This window comes from Anser anser (assembly GCF_964211835.1).
Source record: "Anser anser genome assembly, chromosome: W".
Taxonomy (NCBI): Eukaryota; Metazoa; Chordata; class Aves; order Anseriformes; family Anatidae; genus Anser; species Anser anser.
Genome location: NC_139731.1, coordinates 887,443 through 909,718, shown reverse-complemented (window position 1 = coordinate 909,718; position 22,276 = coordinate 887,443). Strand labels below are relative to the sequence as shown.

Below are 22,276 nucleotides of genomic sequence, written 5' to 3'. Positions count from 1 at the left end.
GATGGGCTGCACCATCACCTTCTGCACCTTCTGGCCCTGCCCGCAGTAAGCCATGGCTGCCGCCACCTCGCTACTCCCGCCGCCCCTGCTCTGCCGCCGCCAGAAGCCGCTGAGGCCGGGCGGGAGCGCGCAAGGGACGCTGGGATGCTGGAGGACTGCGGGGGGCCGCTCTAGCAGGCCGGGAGGACCGCATCTCTATGGTCGCAGGCAGGGGTCCCTTCAACAGCTTTATTGGCAAGCAGCAAGGCTGGGGGGGGGAGGGGGGCAAGACAGCCTTAAATAAAATACAAATATAAAAAGTATTATAAATGGCTGAGCCCCAAATAGGATTACAATCAAAGTTTATAATTTATTAAACGAATAGAGGCAAGCAAGCAGCGCTGGGTGCGCCGGGAGTCTCTGCTCCCCCAGGACGCACACCTGTTACGTAAGGCGGCTGGTTTTGATGCTCCCAGGCTAATACATATTCATTACTACTTCTAGAAGAGGCAGGGTTATTAGAATTGGTTTCCGGAATCCGAAACCCTCCCAGGGGCGCCTGCGTATCAGTCTCTGGTGGTCTCTCGGGGGTTGCTCGGGCTGAAGGCTGGTTGTCTTCCTCCCAGGCTTTTGTCCTTCAATTGTCCTTCAGCTCCCCCTTCCTCCTTCTTTGGTAGCCTCTGGGCCGGATTTCAGAAACTCTAGCAACATCCCGTGCAGTAGTCAGCACTTTTCCCTAAAAACCCCTTTGTTCTCTTATCACCTAGACCCGGGCCTCAATGTTAACCCTTCAAATCCCTTAGTGACACGAATTGCTGGACCATTCCTTACAAAAGGAAGGATAAAATATGTACAGGAGCAATGGCACACGCGAAAGCCCAGCGCCGCGGGCAGAGGCAGCGAAGGTTGACGGCAGAACAGTGCTCGGTTTGAACACGGAGAGGGAAAGCGAGGGGAAGGTGGCCGAAGCCGGCCGCAGTCTCTGAGCTCTCCTCCTCCTGAATTGTTTTCTCTCAAAGCCATTTCTGTCTGCGTGCGGGCACCCGGAGCCGGCAGAAGTCCCCGTGAACTCCTTCGGCAGGACGGAGGGCTGCGTGGGCTCCAGTGAGAGAGGGAGTTAGGAGAATCTTATCAAGTAGAGAGAGCGCTGACGGCATTAAACTAGGATGCTACTTAGTATCTTTGCTAACTATGGCGCATTGTGCCAATTAACTAAAGCAAGAAGCCTTGGGCCTCTTACCAAGGTCAGTCTCCTAATAAGAGTGAGCCTATCTTAAGAAACTGGTAGAAACTGGTCCTGCAGATGGACAATTCCAAGGAGCAACTGAGTCTGTGCAAAGACAAGAGGTCAACTAGCGGTGACGAGGAAGAGTCATCAATCTTCATGCCCACGACCCCCGACGACCACCACCAGAATAAACTGTGCAAGCACAGATGGGAGGAGTTTATGGAAATGAGTCCTTGGAACTAAGTTTAATAAGAAGCGGGGACAGGTTATGAATATGTATAGGCGGATTGTGAAACTTCATGCATATGTAACACTTTACTGCATATAACCAAGGCAAGTTGCCGCGTCAGGCGCGCACGACTTTGGCAGGACTACCTCCCGTGCTGCCCAGCGCTGAATAAACATACCTACTTTACAATCTCACTGATTGTGGAGTCCGTTTTCCGCAAGTCACCAGCAGCAGTTTCTTCCGCAGAGGTTTTCCCAGAGCCGCTTCAAAGCTTCCCTCGCAGAGCTGGGGCGTCGCAGGGGGTCGTCAAAGCACACACACACACACACACACACACACACACACACAGGCGTTGTTGTCCAAACAGAAAGTATTTACAACAAATTCGACAAGCGGTTTTCCTCTGCCAGCAGCAAATGCCTGAGGGCCCCTACAGCTTCACAAATCATAGCACAAAGAGCCTAAAGTTCCTCTAGAATTTAAGAAAATAATTCAAAATAGATCTGCTAGGGGAAAACGATCGCTGGTGGCAGGGTACACAATACACCCGAGTCTCAGCTCTCCTCCGCAGGGTCAGTGCCCACGCCCAAGTGCGACGCTGATGGCACCCGAACATTTGCTGTAGCAGGCAGCAGAGCCAACAGCTCAGGGGAGCAATTTTAAAAACCAAGAGGCACTTAAACCAACCCTTAATTGACCCAGTTACTGCAGGAGAGTCCCGACTACTCACCCTGGAGTCCTACTGTCACCAGCAAAAAGCACCAACCAAAGCTTGGGGGAACTTTGGTACAGCACAAGAGAAGGGAGTGGGGGTAGCGTAGCCGTATCGCAGAGCTGCTGCTTTTCACACCATTTTATCATCCCTGATAATTGAAAGTAAGGCCGGGTGGGCTGACCCCACCACCACCACTCCTGGCAGCATGTTTGGTCCACAACGCTAGAATAATTATTCTGCTCCCTCCCGCCCCTACAGCTTCATCATCTGAAAAGATTACAGTCAAAACAATGGCATACACAAATAAAAGTCAAGAGTTGACATAGTAACTCCGGGATTTGGGTATCAACTGTCCGAGAAATCAGAACACTGAAGCTTCACAATGTGCCCAACATCGAGTTGTGCCAAGGGGGGAGGAAGGAAGAAGCTTTACGTTTAAGCCTTCAGAGCATCGCTCCATCAGTACGTCAATTCACAGCCACCACAGAGTGCCGATGGACATCTTTCTGTGCCAAAAGAAACAAGTGCTTTGTCCTCTTGATATCAAAGGTAGCCACCTATAGTTACGGAACCATGCACAAGACCTTAACTCTGACCAGCAGGGAAACTTAGGACAACTGAGTGCAGATCCTGCCAATTTCTACCAGTTCAAACTGTGCTTTAAGTCTCATTGCAAAGCCTCAGTTAGTGTTGTGGTTTAACCCGGCTGGCAGCTAAACACCACACAGCCGTTCGCTCACCCTCCCCCCTCCCTCTCTGGGATGGGGGAAGAGAAACGGGAAAGTGAAGCCAGTGAGTTGAGATAAAGACAGTTTATTAAGACAGGAATATAATAATAACAATAATAATAATAGTGATAATGATAATAGTATTAATAATAATAATGTGTAAGAAACAAGTGATGCACAATGCAATTGCTCACCACCCGCTGACCGATGCCCAGCCTATCCCCGAGCAGCCGGCCCCCCACCCCGGCCAGCCACCCCTATATATTGTTTAGCATGACGTCAGATGGTATGGAATACCCCTTTGGCCAGTTTGGGTCAGCTGTCCTGGGTCTGTCCCCTCCCAGCTCCTGCTGCACCCCTAGCCTGCTCGCTGGCAGGACAGAGCGAGAAGCCGAAAAGTCCTTGGCCTGGTGTAAACACTGCTCTGCAACAATTAAAACATCAGCATGTTATCAGCGCTCTTCTCATCCTAATCCAAAACATAGCACCCTACCAGCTACTATGAGGAAAAATTAACTCTGTCCTAACTGGAACCAGGACAGTTAGAAAAAGGATCACCTCGGGGTATCCAACAAGAAGAAGAGTTTTAATTTATTTATTTTTTTTTTAAATATACCATAGGACTATGCAGTTCAATCATCAATCATCTTGGAAAGTTCAAGGAGGAGGTCATCCTCATCCTTCCCTGGGTCCAAGTCGAGTTCGGCTTCCAGTATGCCGTCTGAGAGTTCCCAAAGTAGCATCTCAAAATCCTCGTCTACAGATAAGGGCGCGTTGCCTGTGGAACTCAGCCGGCGTGTCCTTGCTTCTTCTAGCTGGGCAGAAGCTGAAGTCAAGCTTGAGAACGCCATCGGCTCCACAGATTCTGCCTGGCTTCCAAGATGTGCTTCAGGTCTTGGCAGAGCAAGGAAGAGAACAATCAGTATATGCCATTTCTTAACGGGAAATCCCTTTTCTGCAAACCAGCTCTTAAAACCGTAGCCAACCCCTCCTGCACTTCAATCTTACACAGGGATTGTTATTCAATTAACCCAGGGCTACATTTAGAGCCCAATATATTAGCAGGTACATTTTTCAGCTTGGGGGTTTCTCTGTGAAGCCAGAGCTCCTGGAGTCTAGCAAAGATGGTTCAATTTTTGTAGCAAGAGGCACTTTGCCACCTTTATTAATTTTCCTGTAAAAATGTTAAGAAGTCTCCATCTGCAAATATCTGTTTACTAAGTTAGTCATTTTTCCCATGCCACACTCAGCAGAGTTTGCTCCCCAGTACAGGAAGCTGATCTGCATCCATCGCTTCCCTCTGCTCTCCCTGCAGTCCTGTCACCTTGTATGTTTGTTCGGGTGGCATTCTTGAGGACCAAAAGGCAGAGGACACTACTCATCATTTATCACCTCACAAGGAAGTAGAAGAACTTCACCTCGTCCTCATTTAGGTATTCAGACAGACCAAGAAGTCACTGGAAAGCTGTACCGACTTGCAGCGTTTAAAGAAAGAAAGTCTAATTAAGCATTCCTGCTAGCTGCTAGAAAGTGATTTCACGTGACTTATTCCTCTGATGGATTTGGGCTTTAATTATCTCAGAACCCTCCTTTTTTCCCCACATGTGACAGAACTTATGTTTCACTGGGGATGTACACTGATTAAGAAAAAGAACAAGTTGTGGTCATCACCTGTTTTGGGGATTTTCTTCAAGTCTAGTGGCTGGGACGTGCTCCAGCATGGCTGGAACAGCCTAGAAAGCAGCAAAACAGTATTTATGACCCATGGGTAAAAGGTTCCTTACTAGCTTTTTCCTCCATGCTGCTTCTCCTCTGGCATTGCGGAGCCTTAGCCAAAATACAAAACCAAGGTGCTCCTGAAGAAAGTTAATATTCACTTGGCGGTTACTAATGATCTTGTGTCTTTTAAGAACACAGCATTAATGGACAAAATCCTCCACACCAGAGAAATCACAGAATCACAGAGTACTAAGTAAATAGTGCCATTAATCTAATAAATATGGAAGGGTACTACAAGAATTCTGTAGGCAGCTACTGGATTTAAAAGGAAACAGAAGGCCTGTAGAACATTTGAGCTTTCCATCTTTTCTCCTAGAGGAGGGTACAAATTTTACAAGGGATCCATTTCTGCATTAGCCCCTGTCCTTACCACAGCTGCTTTTTTGGCTGGAGGTCCCATTGTGTCAGCATCAGAGGCAGTCCGTGGTTTCACAGCTGCTACAGCAGAGGGAAAACTCCCAGGTGCCTTACGTTTCAGTGCCTTCTTCTTGGGGGAAGCAACTTTCCCATCCCAAGGCTTCGCAAACATGTTAAAGTTGGCTAGAGTAAAAGGAAGAGAGAACTGATACAGTCTTGCTCTGCCTCATGAAAAATCCACGTTCTCTTACTCATTTCCACGGCCCCTCTACATAGTTAACTGTATTTGGCCAGCAGAATTACACTGCCATTGCCTGGATTCTCAGCAATATCTTCCACATAGTAAACTCTGTCTACCAACAATCCCTACAAAGGAACAAAGAAACTGAATAGCTACAGTAAATCATAATCCAGGACGAGGGAAACTCAGACACAGAGCGATCCCAAGTGCAAGCAATACTCTAAGACATTGTATGAAGTCTAGTAAGATTCACAAATGCTGACAGCTTTTGTATTTAAAGTCTTGCTCCCTCTAGGAAAGGAAAAGCAGCAAGTATAGTAAGACAAGAGAGTGTATGCAACTGTTGTACCAGCTTCCTCTCCCCTGCAGTGATGTCCCACAAAATTTATTAAGTTGTTCTACAAAGTCCAAATTTGTAGAATCATATTCTAGTCTCCCATTCCTGACCTAACATCTGGCTGGCAGGAGAAGAAATGAAAGAAAGCTGGGTACTTGTTTTCTTTGTGTGTTTATTTCCTCGTGTCCCATGAGACAGAGAGAAAAAGGCTACAATGTGCAATCCATGCAGCCTTTAAGCCCTCCTTATCTCCCTCACACAAGCTCATTTTACAAAGGTGATATAATCTTAACAACGAGGCCTTTGATCCTCTGTCATTTTTGACAGAAACTGGCCCCCCACATTAAGACGCTGATGCATGCTTTAAAAACACATACACGTGTCAAGTTAAGCAACACATGCCAAAGACGAAGGTGAACTTGAACTCAACACAGGGAGGACTCCATACCATAAACAGATGGCAGAAAAAAACAGAATACCAAAATTAGACTAAAAAGCCCCTCAATGTGTTAATTTTCTAGTGGGAAATACAGAATACCATCACGTAATTAATGAAAACAGACATGGTTGCATATTCTGGCCCTTCCTTGCCTTTGAACTTTGTAGCCTTAAACTCTTTTATCCTCTGCATTGAAGGAAAAAGCAAAGCAGATCCTGAGCAAATGGAACTTGCTCAATATGGGAAGCACCTCACCGGGGCAGGTATTAAAGCATCTTATTACCTGATAGCTTTGTGTTCCATAACGATTTCTGCCCTGCTGGGGCAGGTCCAGATTGTGCTGGGGGAGCTGGCACATTTCCTCCACTCTGCTGCATCCGCAGAGCTTTCTCGCGCTTTATTTCTTCCAAGGTTTTAACACGCACTTCTCCTTCTGGCTTGACTTTACCTGCCGGCTCCTTCGACTGCACTTTGCTGGGCCCGGAAAGAGTGAGCACACTCTGCTTCTTGGGCTCACCCTGAATTTTTGCCCCTGCGCTGGGATCTTTGGTTTTACCATGGCATTCATGCCCATCTCCATGGGGCACCCAGGATCATCTGAGGAACACCCAAGCACCTCCACACAGCAGCCATGCACCTCCCTGGAGAAAGCATGCGTCTCCCTGGGGCACAGAAGCGTCGTCTTGGAGCTCCAGAACATCTCCCTGCATTGTTCAAGCATGTCTCTGGAGCACCCAAGCGGCTTCCCACATCCCCAAGCATTTCAGCAGGTCACTCAAGCACCTCCCTGGATCCCACAGGCATCTTCCCCAGGTAGCCAGGCTTTTCCCAGGCATCTCCCAGAGCACTCCAGCATCTCCACAGGACACTGAAGCACTTCCCTCGTGAAGCTAAGCACTTCCGTGGAGCACCCAGGCATCACCCCAGGGCACCCAAGCACCTCTCTTAAGTTCCCAAGCATAGCCACAGGGCACTAAAAAAATCTCCTTGGATGACACAAGCATTTCCTCAGAGCAAACAAGCATCTCCCTGGAGTGCCCAAGAGCCTCTGGAGTGCCCATCCATCTCCCCAGGATCCCAACTATTCCCCTGGTGCTCGCAAGTAATTCCCTTTGCACCCAAGTATAAAGTCAGGGGAAAAAAGGGAAATCGTCCCAGGGCACCCAAGCGCACAACCATAGAACGCAAGCTCTCACTTTGAGCACTGAAGCATCTCCCCATGCTATGCAAGCACCATCCTGGAGCACTCAAGCATCTTCTAGGACACAGTCTTAAACTACCAGAGGATTCATTTCCATTAGATATTAGGCATGTTCCTGGAGCACCCAGGCATGTCCCAGGGCAACCAAGGTTGAAATGGAGATTCCAGGGTGCTCCAGGGAGGTGCTTGAGTGCCCTGGGAAGAGCCTGGTGTGCCCAGGGAGCTTCTTGTCTCCTCCAAGGCTCTGCAGGGCTGATCCAGGGAGGTGCTTGTGTGCCCCAAGGCCATGCTTGGTTTCCAAAAGGAGGAAATTGCATGTTCCAGGGGGATGCTTGGTGTCACCCAGACACTGAGCAGACCTGGGGAGATGTGTGTGCGCCTCAGGAGGTGCTTGGGTTCCCAGGGGAGATGCTTCGGTGCTGCAGTGAGATGCTGGTGTTCTGTCGGGAGGTGTGTTGGTCCTCCAGGCAGATGTTTGGGTCCCCTGGGGAGATGCTTGGGTTCCTCATGGAGGCGTCTGCATATTCAAGGGAGGTGTTTGGGTGTCCTGGGGAGAGTCTTTGGTGCTCCAAGATACTGCTTGTGCGCCCCGTGGACAGATTATGTAATGAGCAAGGGAGGAGCCTTGGGGCTTTCGGAAGGTGTAGGGGTGACGTGGATTGATGCCCGTTTGCCCCAGGGAGATCCTGGGATGTCCAGGAAGATGCTTGGGTGACCAGGGAGATGCTTGGGTGCCAGATGGAAAATGCTGGCGTCCCCTCGGATGATGGCTGGCAGGAGCTTGTGCATCCCACAGAAGCTCTTGGGTGCCAAGGGAGGTGCTTCCCATCTCCAGTGAGATGTTTGTGTGCCCCAGGTGGTGTTGTGGAGCCCTGGGGAGATGCTTGCGTTCTCCACTCAGATGCAGGAGTGCTGTGGGAAGAATCTTGGGTACTCCGGTGAGGCGCTTGGGTGTTCCAGGCAGGTGCTTCTGTGCTGCAGGGAGATGCTTGGGTGATTGGGCAGAACTTTGTGTGATTAGGGGATAACTTTGTGTGCTCCAGGGAGGCTTTTCTTGTGCCCCAGGGGTATGCTTATGTACCCCGGGTAGATGCTTGTGTGCCCTGGGAATATCTTCGGGCTCTCTAGGAAGATGCTCTATTCCTCTGGGGTCACTTGGGTGCCCCAGGATGTGCATGAGTACTGCAGAGAGCAGTTTGTGTGCTCCAGGGAGGTGCTTGAGTGCTCCAAGAGTGTTGTTGAATTCCCTGAGAAGGTGTTTGTTTGCCCTTCTGAGGTGCTTGCATGCTCCAACGAGACTGCTGAGTGCTGGAGAACGATGCGTGGGTGCTGTGGGGATATGTGTGTTTCCTCAGGTGAGAAGCATTGGTTTACTGGAAACAAGCTTGTGTCCCCCTGGGAAGTGCTTGTGGACCACAGGGAAGTGCTGGGGATCCCCAGGAAGATACCTGGATGCCCCTGGAGGTGCTTGTGCACCCTGAGGAGATGCTACATTGCACGAAGGAGATGCTTGGGTGCTTTCGAGACATGCCTGGGTGCCCCTGTGTTGTGCTTTCTTGCTCCAAATCGACGCTTGGGTGCTCTGGGAATGTTCTTGGGTGCCTCCAGGAGAAGACTGTGTGCTCCTGGAATGTGCTTGAACGCCCTGAGGAGATGCCAGCATGCCCTGGGAAAATGCTTGGGTCCCCCAGGGAGATCTTTGGTCTTCAAGGGAGGTGATTGCGGTCCCCAGCAAGGTGTTTGGCTGTCCCAGGGAAATGGGACGCAGGAAATGTGTCACCCAGGCGTCACAATGGGCAGCGGGGCAGCGGTGGCTGTGTCACCCAGGCATCACAGTGGGGCCGTGACACGGCAGCCCAGTCGTGATAAAAGGCCCCTGGTTGCGGGCAGGCCCCAGTCGGGATGGAAGCCCCTGGCAGCAGGCAGCAGAGGGCAGAGCAGGGCAGGAGAGGGAGGTGAGTGCGCGATGGAGCAGGGGCTGAAGTGCAGTGCGAGCCTGAATGGTCCAGGAACCGACGTGGGGAGGAGATGCTTGTGTGCTCATCCCAGTGCAGAGATGATGCCTGGGTGCCTCAGAAGATGCCCGCGGGACTCAGGAGCTGCTTTCTTGCTCGATGGAAGTTCTTGGCTATGCCAAGAACAATCTGTATGCTCCCCAGGCTTCTTAGCTGCTGTGTCCAGATGCTCCCTGGGTGTGCAGGGAGCTGCTTGGTTTCTCCAAGAAGACAGCTGGGTGATGCAGAGATTTTTTTGGATGTCTCAGGAAGATGGATTGGTGATCCTGACTGTTTCTTGGTGGCTCCAGAGAAATGCTTGAGTGCTATTTGGGGATGCTTGTGTACCCTAGGAGATGTGCTTGTGTGCCCAAGGGAGAGGCTAGTTTGATCCAGGGTAAAGCTTTGTTTCTCCAGGGAGGATTTTGGGTGCTCCAGGGAGATGGTTGGGGTGCTTTTTGTGTGATGCTTGGCTCCAGGGAGATGCTGGGGTGGTGTGGGGAGATGCTTGGTTCCTGCTCTTTGGTATCTGTGTCCCCTGGGGGATGCGTGCATGAGCACGGGGACATACTTGAATGACCCTGGTAGGTAGTTGTGCAGCCCTCGGAAGCTCTTGGGTGCCAAGGGAGGTGCTTCCCATCTCCAGTGAGATGTTTGTGTGCCCCAGGTGGTGTTTTGGTGCCCTGGGGAGATGCTTGGGTTCTCCAGTCAGATGTAGGACTGTGGTGGGAAGGTTCCTGTGTGAGGTGCAATGAGATGCTTGGGTGTTGCAGGGAGGTGCTTCTGTGCTGCAGGGAGATGCTTGGGTGCCTGGGGCAGAACTTTGTGTGATGAGGGGATAGATTTTTGTGCTCTAAGGTGCACCCAAACATTCCCCAGACCATTCCCCATCTTGGGAGCACCCAAGCATCTCCCCAGACCACCCAACTATTGTACTAGGAGTACCCAAGCAGCTCCCCAGAGTACACGAGCATGTCCAAGGAGCATTCAGGCACCTCCCTAGAGAAGACATGAACCTCCCTAGGGAAAGAACCAGTCTCCCTTGGGAATACAAGCATCTTCCTGGAGCACTCTCCATGACACCCAAGCCTCTCCCCAAGGAACATAAGCACCTCTTGAAATCACCGAGATTTTCCCCAGGGCACACAAGCCTTGTGTTGGAGTAGACAAGCATCTCCTCAGGACACCTAAGCACTACCTTCTACCTGTGAGGCATCATCCAAGGGCATTCCAGCACCTTCCAGGAGATCCCAACATCACCCTGAGCTCACAAGGTTCTGCCTGGCTCAGCCAGGCATCTCTCTGGAGCACCCAAGCATCATTGCAGGGCATCCAAACATGACCCTTTTAAGGACCCAAGCATTTTGGGTAGACCTGTGCGGTGCCAGGGGTTGGACTTGATCATCCTTATGGGTCCCTTCCAAGTTGGGATATTCTATGATTCTACGATTCCCCAGCAGCAGCAAAGCATCTCCCCAGGAACACAGCTATTTCCCTGAGGCACACAAGCATAACCCCCCGAGAACGCAAGCATCTTCCTGGAGGACCCACGCATATCCCCACAGCACTCAGGCACCCCACTGCAGCATTATTGAAACATCTCCCCAGGGAACCCAAGCACATCCCAAGGTACTCTGACGTCCCTCCAGAGCTCCCAAGCAAGTTCTTTCAGCATCTCGGTCGTTCAAACAGCACCTCTGTGAAGCATGCAGAGACCTCTCTGGAGTACCCTAACTTCTCCCTGAGGTAGGAGAGGTAGATCCTCAGGATCCCCAAGCATCACTCTGTGTCACCCATCACATCCTTGGTACGCACAAGCACCTCCCCGTGCTGCACAAGCAATTTGCTGAGGCAGCCAAAGATCTCCCCAGAGCACCCAGTCACCTGCGTGGGGTATTCAAGAACCTCCCTGGAGCACCCAAGTCTCTCAGCAAGCCACCCTGGTGTCTCTTGGAGCATGCAAACATCTCTGTGCAGCACCCAAGCGTCTGCCCCAGGCATACTTGGACATCCTAGAGCATTTTCCTGGAAACACAAGCACCTCCCTGGGAGCACCCAAGCATATCCCCAGGCCACCCAAACACCTTCCTGAAACACCCAAGCATCTTCCTGTGGCACCCAGGCATCTCCCTGGGGAAACCAAGCACATACTTGGAGAGCCCAAGCATCATTCTGAGCCTCCATCTTTTCTCCGTGAGCAAACCAAGGGGCACCAAAGGATCACCTGGGGGCACCCAAGCATCTCCACACAACAGCCATGCACCTCCCTGGAGAAAGCATGCGTCTCCCTGGGGCACAGAAGCGTCGTCTTGGAGCTCCAGACCGTCTCCCTGCATTGTTCAACCCAGGCATCTCCTTGGTATAACCAAGCACCTCTCTTGGACACAGGAACATGCCCAGCAGGAACAAAATCATACCATTGCAGGAGCCAACCATTACTGTTCCCATTGAAGCACCTCTCTGAGGAACTTCAGTATGCTCCCAGTGGAAACAAGCATCTCTGCACAGCACTCAAGCATCTCTCTGGAGCCGCCAAGTATCTCCAGAGGGGACTGAGGCATCTCCCTGGGGCACACAAGCATCTCCCCGGGACATTCAAGAACTTGCCTGGAGCAAAGAGGTTTCTGCTTGGACAACCAAGCAACTCCCCGGGGAATCCTAGAGTGTCCCCTGAGAACTCCAACACATTTCAAGATTTCAACTCAAGGATGTCCCCAAGACATTCAAGCATCTCCCTGGAGTTCCAATGCATTTTCACGGGAACCCAAGTATACCACTGAGGTACTAATCTCCCCAGGGAACCCAAACATCTTCCAGGAGGACCCATGCACCTCCCCACAGCACTCTAACATCTCCCTGGAGCATTGAAAAAGCATCTGCATAGGTCATTCAAGAATATCTTTAAAGCACCCAGGAATATCACTCCAGCAATGAAGCGGCTCTCTGGAGAAAGCATACATTGCCCTGGGTCAGCCAAACACCTTCCTGGTGCACCAGCATCACTCTGGGGAATACAAACACCTTCCTGGAGGACCCATGGAGCTGCTGACGGTAACCAAGCATTTTCCCACGGCCCCAGGCACCTCCCAAAGGCACACAAGAACACACCCTGCTCTGCCCTCTGCTGCCTGCTGCCAGGGGCTTCCATCCCGACTGGGGCCTGCCCGCAACCAGGGGCCTTTTATCACGACTGGGCTGCCGTGTCACGGCCCCACTGTGATGCCTGGGTGACACAGCCACCGCTGCCCCGCTGCCCATTGTGACGCCTGGGTGACACATTTCCTGCGTCCCATTTCCCTGGGACAGCCAAACACCTTGCTGGGGACCGCAATCACCTCCCTTGAAGACCAAAGATCTCCCTGGGGGACCCAAGCATTTTCCCAGGGCATGCTGGCATCTCCTCAGGGCGTTCAAGCACATTCCAGGAGCACACAGTCTTCTCCTGGAGGCACCCAAGAACATTCCCAGAGCACCCAAGCGTCGATTTGGAGCAAGAAAGCACAACACAGGGGCACCCAGGCATGTCTCGAAAGCACCCAAGCATCTCCTTCGTGCAATGTAGCATCTCCTCAGGGTGCACAAGCACCTCCAGGGGCATCCAGGTATCTTCCTGGGGATCCCCAGCACTTCCCTGTGGTCCACAAGCACTTCCCAGGGGGACACAAGCTTGTTTCCAGTAAACCAATGCTTCTCACCTGAGGAAACACACATATCCCCACAGCACCCACGCATCGTTCTCCAGCACTCAGCAGTCTCGTTGGAGCATGCAAGCACCTCAGAAGGGCAAACAAACACCTTCTCAGGGAATTCAACAACACTCTTGGAGCACTCAAGCACCTCCCTGGAGCACACAAACTGCTCTCTGCAGTACTCATGCACATCCTGGGGCACCCAAGTGACCCCAGAGGAATAGAGCATCTTCCTAGAGAGCCCGAAGATATTCCCAGGGCACACAAGCATCTACCCGGGGTACATAAGCATACCCCTGGGGCACAAGAAAAGCCTCCCTGGAGCACACAAAGTTATCCCCTAATCACACAAAGTTCTGCCCAATCACCCAAGCATCTCCCTGCAGCACAGAAGCACCTGCCTGGAACACCCAAGCGCCTCACCGGAGTACCCAAGATTCTTCCCACAGCACTCCTGCATCTGAGTGGAGAACGCAAGCATCTCCCCAGGGCTCCACAACACCACCTGGGGCACACAAACATCTCACTGGAGATGGGAAGCACCTCCCTTGGCACCCAAGAGCTTCTGTGGGATGCACAAGCTCCTGCCAGCCATCATCCGAGGGGACGCCAGCATTTTCCATCTGGCACCCAAGCATCTCCCTGGTCACCCAAGCATCTTCCTGGACATCCCAGGATCTCCCTGGGGCAAACGGGCATCAATCCACGTCACCCCTACACCTTCCGAAAGCCCCAAGGCTCCTCCCTTGCTCATTACATAATCTGTCCACGGGGCGCACAAGCAGTATCTTGGAGCACCAAAGACTCTCCCCAGGACACCCAAACACCTCCCTTGAATATGCAGACGCCTCCATGAGGAACCCAAGCATCTCCCCAGGGGACCCAAACATCTGCCTGGAGGACCAACACACCTCCCGACAGAACACCAGCATCTCACTGCAGCACCGAAGCATCTCCCCTGGGAACCCAAGCACCTCCTGAGGCGCACACACATCTCCCCAGGTCTGCTCAGTGTCTGGGTGACACCAAGCATCCCCCTGGAACATGCAATTTCCTCCTTTTGGAAACCAAGCATGGCCTTGGGGCACACAAGCACCTCCCTGGATCAGCCCTGCAGAGCCTTGGAGGAGACAAGAAGCTCCCTGGGCACACCAGGCTCTTCCCAGGGCACTCAAGCACCTCCCTGGAGCACCCTGGAATCTCCATTTCAACCTTGGTTGCCCTGGGACATGCCTGGGTGCTCCAGGAACATGCCTAATATCTAATGGAAATGAATCCTCTGGTAGTTTAAGACTGTGTCCTAGAAGATGCTTGAGTGCTCCAGGATGGTGCTTGCATAGCATGGGGAGATGCTTCAGTGCTCAAAGTGAGAGCTTGCGTTCTATGGTTGTGCGCTTGGGTGCCCTGGGACGATTTCCCTTTTTTCCCCTGACTTTATACTTGGGTGCAAAGGGAATTACTTGCGAGCACCAGGGGAATAGTTGGGATCCTGGGGAGATGGATGGGCACTCCAGAGGCTCTTGGGCACTCCAGGGAGATGCTTGTTTGCTCTGAGGAAATGCTTGTGTCATCCAAGGAGATTTTTTTAGTGCCCTGTGGCTATGCTTGGGAACTTAAGAGAGGTGCTTGGGTGCCCTGGGGTGATGCCTGGGTGCTCCACGGAAGTGCTTAGCTTCACGAGGGAAGTGCTTCAGTGTCCTGTGGAGATGCTGGAGTGCTCTGGGAGATGCCTGGGAAAAGCCTGGCTACCTGGGGAAGATGCCTGTGGGATCCAGGGAGGTGCTTGAGTGACCTGCTGAAATGCTTGGGGATGTGGGAAGCCGCTTGGGTGCTCCAGAGACATGCTTGAACAATGCAGGGAGATGTTCTGGAGCTCCAAGACGACGCTTCTGTGCCCCAGGGAGACGCATGCTTTCTCCAGGGAGGTGCATGGCTGCTGTGTGGAGGTGCTTGGGTGTTCCTCAGATGATCCTGGGTGCCCCATGGAGATGGGCATGAATGCCATGGTAAAACCAAAGATCCCAGCGCAGGGGCAAAAATTCAGGGTGAGCCCAAGAAGCAGAGTGTGCTCACTCTTTCCGGGCCCAGCAAAGTGCAGTCGAAGGAGCCGGCAGGTAAAGTCAAGCCAGAAGGAGAAGTGCGTGTTAAAACCTTGGAAGAAATAAAGCGCGAGAAAGCTCTGCGGATGCAGCAGAGTGGAGGAAATGTGCCAGCTCCCCCAGCACAATCTGGACCTGCCCCAGCAGGGCAGAAATCGTTATGGAACACAAAGCTATCAGGTAATAAGATGCTTTAATACCTGCCCCGGTGAGGTGCTTCCCATATTGAGCAAGTTCCATTTGCTCAGGATCTGCTTTGCTTTTTCCTTCAATGCAGAGGATAAAAGAGTTTAAGGCTACAAAGTTCAAAGGCAAGGAAGGGCCAGAATATGCAACCATGTCTGTTTTCATTAATTACGTGATGGTATTCTGTATTTCCCACTAGAAAATTAACACATTGAGGGGCTTTTTAGTCTAATTTTGGTATTCTGTTTTTTTCTGCCATCTGTTTATGGTATGGAGTCCTCCCTGTGTTGAGTTCAAGTTCACCTTCGTCTTTGGCATGTGTTGCTTAACTTGACACGTGTATGTGTTTTTAAAGCATGCATCAGCATCTTAATGTGGGGGGCCAGTTTCTGTCAAAAATGACAGAGGATCAAAGGCCTCGTTGTTAAGATTATATCACCTTTGTAAAATGAGCTTGTGTGAGGGAGATAAGGAGGGCTTAAAGGCTGCATGGATTGCACATTGTAGCCTTTTTCTCTCTGTCTCATGGGACACGAGGAAATAAACACACAAAGAAAACAAGTACCCAGCTTTCTTTCATTTCTTCTCCTGCCAGCCAGATGTTAGGTCAGGAATGGGAGACTAGAATATGATTCTACAAATTTGGACTTTGTAGAACAACTTAATAAATTTTGTGGGACATCACTGCAGGGGAGAGGAAGCTGGTACAACAGTTGCATACACTCTCTTGTCTTACTATACTTGCTGCTTTTCCTTTCCTAGAGGGAGCAAGACTTTAAATACAAAAGCTGTCAGCATTTGTGAATCTTACTAGACTTCATACAATGTCTTAGAGTATTGCTTGCACTTGGGATCGCTCTGTGTCTGAGTTTCCCTCGTCCTGGATTATGATTTACTGTAGCTATTCAGTTTCTTTGTTCCTTTGTAGGGATTGTTGGTAGACAGAGTTTACTATGTGGAAGATATTGCTGAGAATCCAGGCAATGGCAGTGTAATTCTGCTGGCCAAATACAGTTAACTATGTAGAGGGGCCGTGGAAATGAGTAAGAGAACGTGGATTTTTCATGAGGCAGAGCAAGACTGTATCAGTTCTCTCTTCCTTTTACTCTAGCCAACTTTAACATGTTTGCGAAGCCTTGGGATGGGAAAGTTGCTTCCCCCAAGAAGAAGGCACTGAAACGTAAGGCACCTGGGAGTTTTCCCTCTGCTGTAGCAGCTGTGAAACCACGGACTGCCTCTGATGCTGACACAATGGGACCTCCAGCCAAAAAAGCAGCTGTGGTAAGGACAGGGGCTAATGCAGAAATGGATCCCTTGTAAAATTTGTACCCTCCTCTAGGAGAAAAGATGGAAAGCTCAAATGTTCTACAGGCCTTCTGTTTCCTTTTAAATCCAGTAGCTGCCTACAGAATTCTTGTAGTACCCTTCCATATTTATTAGATTAATGGCACTATTTACTTAGTACTCTGTGATTCTGTGATTTCTCTGGTGTGGAGGATTTTGTCCATTAATGCTGTGTTCTTAAAAGACACAAGATCATTAGTAACCGCCAAGTGAATATTAACTTTCTTCAGGAGCACCTTGGTTTTGTATTTTGGCTAAGGCTCCGCAATGCCAGAGGAGAAGCAGCATGGAGGAAAAAGCTAGTAAGGAACCTTTTACCCATGGGTCATAAATACTGTTTTGCTGCTTTCTAGGCTGTTCCAGCCATGCTGGAGCACGTCCCAGCCACTAGACTTGAAGAAAATCCCCAAAACAGGTGATGACCACAACTTGTTCTTTTTCTTAATCAGTGTACATCCCCAGTGAAACATAAGTTCTGTCACATGTGGGGAAAAAAGGAGGGTTCTGAGATAATTAAAGCCCAAATCCATCAGAGGAATAAGTCACGTGAAATCACTTTCTAGCAGCTAGCAGGAATGCTTAATTAGACTTTCTTTCTTTAAACGCTGCAAGTCGGTACAGCTTTCCAGTGACTTCTTGGTCTGTCTGAATACCTAAATGAGGACGAGGTGAAGTTCTTCTACTTCCTTGTGAGGTGATAAATGATGAGTAGTGTCCTCTGCCTTTTGGTCCTCAAGAATGCCACCCGAACAAACATACAAGGTGACAGGACTGCAGGGAGAGCAGAGGGAAGCGATGGATGCAGATCAGCTTCCTGTACTGGGGAGCAAACTCTGCTGAGTGTGGCATGGGAAAAATGACTAACTTAGTAAACAGATATTTGCAGATGGAGACTTCTTAACATTTTTACAGGAAAATTAATAAAGGTGGCAAAGTGCCTCTTGCTACAAAAATTGAACCATCTTTGCTAGACTCCAGGAGCTCTGGCTTCACAGAGAAACCCCCAAGCTGAAAAATGTACCTGCTAATATATTGGGCTCTAAATGTAGCCCTGGGTTAATTGAATAACAATCCCTGTGTAAGATTGAAGTGCAGGAGGGGTTGGCTACGGTTTTAAGAGCTGGTTTGCAGAAAAGGGATTTCCCGTTAAGAAATGGCATATACTGATTGTTCTCTTCCTTGCTCTGCCAAGACCTGAAGCACATCTTGGAAGCCAGGCAGAATCTGTGGAGCCGATGGCGTTCTCAAGCTTGACTTCAGCTTCTGCCCAGCTAGAAGAAGCAAGGACACGCCGGCTGAGTTCCACAGGCAACGCGCCCTTATCTGTAGACGAGGATTTTGAGATGCTACTTTGGGAACTCTCAGACGGCATACTGGAAGCCGAACTCGACTTGGACCCAGGGAAGGATGAGGATGACCTCCTCCTTGAACTTTCCAAGATGATTGATGATTGAACTGCATAGTCCTATGGTATATTTAAAAAAAAAATAAATAAATTAAAACTCTTCTTCTTGTTGGATACCCCGAGGTGATCCTTTTTCTAACTGTCCTGGTTCCAGTTAGGACAGAGTTAATTTTTCCTCATAGTAGCTGGTAGGGTGCTATGTTTTGGATTAGGATGAGAAGAGCGCTGATAACATGCTGATGTTTTAATTGTTGCAGAGCAGTGTTTACACCAGGCCAAGGACTTTTCGGCTTCTCGCTCTGTCCTGCCAGCGAGCAGGCTAGGGGTGCAGCAGGAGCTGGGAGGGGACAGACCCAGGACAGCTGACCCAAACTGGCCAAAGGGGTATTCCATACCATCTGACGTCATGCTAAACAATATATAGGGGTGGCTGGCCGGGGTGGGGGGCCGGCTGCTCGGGGATAGGCTGGGCATCGGTCAGCGGGTGGTGAGCAATTGCATTGTGCATCACTTGTTTCTTACACATTATTATTATTAATACTATTATCATTATCACTATTATTATTATTGTTATTATTATATTCCTGTCTTAATAAACTGTCTTTATCTCAACTCACTGGCTTCACTTTCCCGTTTCTCTTCCCCCATCCCAGAGAGGGAGGGGGGAGGGTGAGCGAACGGCTGTGTGGTGTTTAGCTGCCAGCCGGGTTAAACCACAACACTAACTGAGGCTTTGCAATGAGACTTAAAGCACAGTTTGAACTGGTAGAAATTGGCAGGATCTGCACTCAGTTGTCCTAAGTTTCCCTGCTGGTCAGAGTTAAGGTCTTGTGCATGGTTCCGTAACTATAGGTGGCTACCTTTGATATCAAGAGGACAAAGCACTTGTTTCTTTTGGCACAGAAAGATGTCCATCGGCACTCTGTGGTGGCTGTGAATTGACGTACTGATGGAGCGATGCTCTGAAGGCTTAAACGTAAAGCTTCTTCCTTCCTCCCCCCTTGGCACAACTCGATGTTGGGCACATTGTGAAGCTTCAGTGTTCTGATTTCTCGGACAGTTGATACCCAAATCCCGGAGTTACTATGTCAACTCTTGACTTTTATTTGTGTATGCCATTGTTTTGACTGTAATCTTTTCAGATGATGAAGCTGTAGGGGCGGGAGGGAGCAGAATAATTATTCTAGCGTTGTGGACCAAACATGCTGCCAGGAGTGGTGGTGGTGGGGTCAGCCCACCCGGCCTTACTTTCAATTATCAGGAATGATAAAATGGTGTGAAAAGCAGCAGCTCTGCGATACGGCTACGCTACCCCCACTCCCTTCTCTTGTGCTGTACCAAAGTTCCCCCAAGCTTTGGTTGGTGCTTTTTGCTGGTGACAGTAGGACTCCAGGGTGAGTAGTCGGGACTCTCCTGCAGTAACTGGGTCAATTAAGGGTTGGTTTAAGTGCCTCTTGGTTTTTAAAATTGCTCCCCTGAGCTGTTGGCTCTGCTGCCTGCTACAGCAAATGTTCGGGTGCCATCAGCGTCGCACTTGGGCGTGGGCACTGACCCTGCGGAGGAGAGCTGAGACTCGGGTGTATTGTGTACCCTGCCACCAGCGATCGTTTTCCCCTAGCAGATCTATTTTGAATTATTTTCTTAAATTCTAGAGGAACTTTAGGCTCTTTGTGCTATGATTTGTGAAGCTGTAGGGGCCCTCAGGCATTTGCTGCTGGCAGAGGAAAACCGCTTGTCGAATTTGTTGTAAATACTTTCTGTTTGGACAACAACGCCTGTGTGTGTGTGTGTGTGTGTGTGTGTGTGTGCTTTGACGACCCCCTGCGACGCCCCAGCTCTGCGAGGGAAGCTTTGAAGCGGCTCTGGGAAAACCTCTGCGGAAGAAACTGCTGCTGGTGACTTGCGGAAAACGGACTCCACAATCAGTGAGATTGTAAAGTAGGTATGTTTATTCAGCGCTGGGCAGCACGGGAGGTAGTCCTGCCAAAGTCGTGCGCGCCTGACGCGGCAACTTGCCTTGGTTATATGCAGTAAAGTGTTACATATGCATGAAGTTTCACAATCCGCCTATACATATTCATAACCTGTCCCCGCTTCTTATTAAACTTAGTTCCAAGGACTCATTTCCATAAACTCCTCCCATCTGTGCTTGCACAGTGTATTCTGGTGGTGGTCGTCGGGGGTCGTGGGCATGAAGATTGATGACTCTTCCTCGTCACCGCTAGTTGACCTCTTGTCTTTGCACAGACTCAGTTGCTCCTTGGAATTGTCCATCTGCAGGACCAGTTTCTACCAGTTTCTTAAGATAGGCTCACTCTTATTAGGAGACTGACCTTGGTAAGAGGCCCAAGGCTTCTTGCTTTAGTTAATTGGCACAATGCGCCATAGTTAGCAAAGATACTAAGTAGCATCCTAGTTTAATGCCGTCAGCGCTCTCTCTACTTGATAAGATTCTCCTAACTCCCTCTCTCACTGGAGCCCACGCAGCCCTCCGTCCTGCCGAAGGAGTTCACGGGGACTTCTGCCGGCTCCGGGTGCCCGCACGCAGACAGAAATGGCTTTGAGAGAAAACAATTCAGGAGGAGGAGAGCTCAGAGACTGCGGCCGGCTTCGGCCACCTTCCCCTCGCTTTCCCTCTCCGTGTTCAAACCGAGCACTGTTCTGCCGTCAACCTTCGCTGCCTCTGCCCGCGGCGCTGGGCTTTCGCGTGTGCCATTGCTCCTGTACATATTTTATCCTTCCTTTTGTAAGGAATGGTCCAGCAATTCGTGTCACTAAGGGATTTGAAGGGTTAACATTGAGGCCCGGGTCTAGGTGATAAGAGAACAAAGGGGTTTTTAGGGAAAAGTGCTGACTACTGCACGGGATGTTGCTAGAGTTTCTGAAATCCGGCCCAGAGGCTACCAAAGAAGGAGGAAGGGGGAGCTGAAGGACAATTGAAGGACAAAAGCCTGGGAGGAAGACAACCAGCCTTCAGCCCGAGCAACCCCCGAGAGACCACCAGAGACTGATACGCAGGCGCCCCTGGGAGGGTTTCGGATTCCGGAAACCAATTCTAATAACCCTGCCTCTTCTAGAAGTAGTAATGAATATGTATTAGCCTGGGAGCATCAAAACCAGCCGCCTTACGTAACAGGTGTGCGTCCTGGGGGAGCAGAGACTCCCGGCGCACCCAGCGCTGCTTGCTTGCCTCTATTCGTTTAATAAATTATAAACTTTGATTGTAATCCTATTTGGGGCTCAGCCATTTATAATACTTTTTATATTTGTATTTTATTTAAGGCTGTCTTGCCCCCCTCCCCCCCCCAGCCTTGCTGCTTGCCAATAAAGCTGTTGAAGGGACCCCTGCCTGCGACCATAGAGATGCGGTCCTCCCGGCCTGCTAGAGCGGCCCCCCGCAGTCCTCCAGCATCCCAGCGTCCCTTGCGCGCTCCCGCCCGGCCTCAGCGGCTTCTGGCGGCGGCAGAGCAGGGGCGGCGGGAGTAGCGAGGTGGCGGCAGCCATGGCTTACTGCGGGCAGGGCCAGAAGGTGCAGAAGGTGATGGTGCAGCCCATCGTAGCCTTCCTGCGGCCGGGGGGCGATGGGGGAGCGGGTGGGGGGCAGCCCGGGCCTCAGGGGACTCGGCCCGGGCCTTGAGGCCTTGTCCCGGGGCCCTGGGGCCTCGTTGCAGTGTTTGAGGCCTTGTCCTGAGGCCTTGTCCTGGGCCTGGCGCTCTTGTCCCCATGCTGAGCCCTTCACGCAGCGCCCCAGAACCTCATCTTCCGCTACCTGCAGAGCGTGAGTAGCGCGGGGAGAGGACAGGGAGGGGATGGGGATGGGTATTTTGGGGGGGGGGGGGGGGGGGAGCGGGGAGGGTCCGGGGATCCCCCTCGCTGAGTTTTCGGCTCCCACCCGTTGCTCGGGGCAGGTTTGTGGGGAATGGAGAGCTGTGCAGCGTGCTGGTGGGTACAAGGGGCTGCTGCGCAGCCCGGCATTTCCCCCTCGTGTTAACGGGAGTGGGATCGTGCAGCCGGGCGTGCAGGAGTGTTCCCTCGTGACTGGAAACGTGTTCTTCAGCAAACGTGTAGTATTCACCCAGTCATATAACACTCTAAAATGTCAGACTGTTAATTGAAACTGCCCCTGAGAGTTGCTCCTTGGAGTGTTTGGGAGCTCTAGCGGCTATGGTTAGCGGGTATTTCTGAACACACGAGAGAGAACAAAACTGCTCGCGGTGTTTGTTGTTATAAGCAAGACCACGCAATTTTCTGGTCTATCGAAGATAATTTATTAATTAAGTAAGCAGGTACAAGCAAAACAGCGCTGGGCGGCTGGGGAGTCTCCGC

The 22,276-nt window shown here is 50.9% G+C and overlaps 2 protein-coding genes across 7 annotated transcripts in view; one reads left to right on the top strand and one right to left on the bottom strand.

Annotated features, from left to right (window-relative positions):
* LOC310888671 (ADAMTS-like protein 1) overlaps positions 1-193 on the bottom strand; it is an 83,307-nt gene extending 83,114 nt beyond the window's left edge. Inside the window, exon 1 of the mRNA XM_083815608.1 lies at positions 1-193. Coding sequence (XP_083671734.1) covers positions 1-54 — 54 coding nt within the window. The 5' untranslated portion in view covers positions 55-193.
* The window catches only part of LOC310888676 (zinc finger CCCH domain-containing protein 11A-like), a 55,808-nt gene that overhangs the window by 21,553 nt on the left and 11,979 nt on the right, over positions 1-22,276 (top strand). The window lies entirely within an intron of this gene.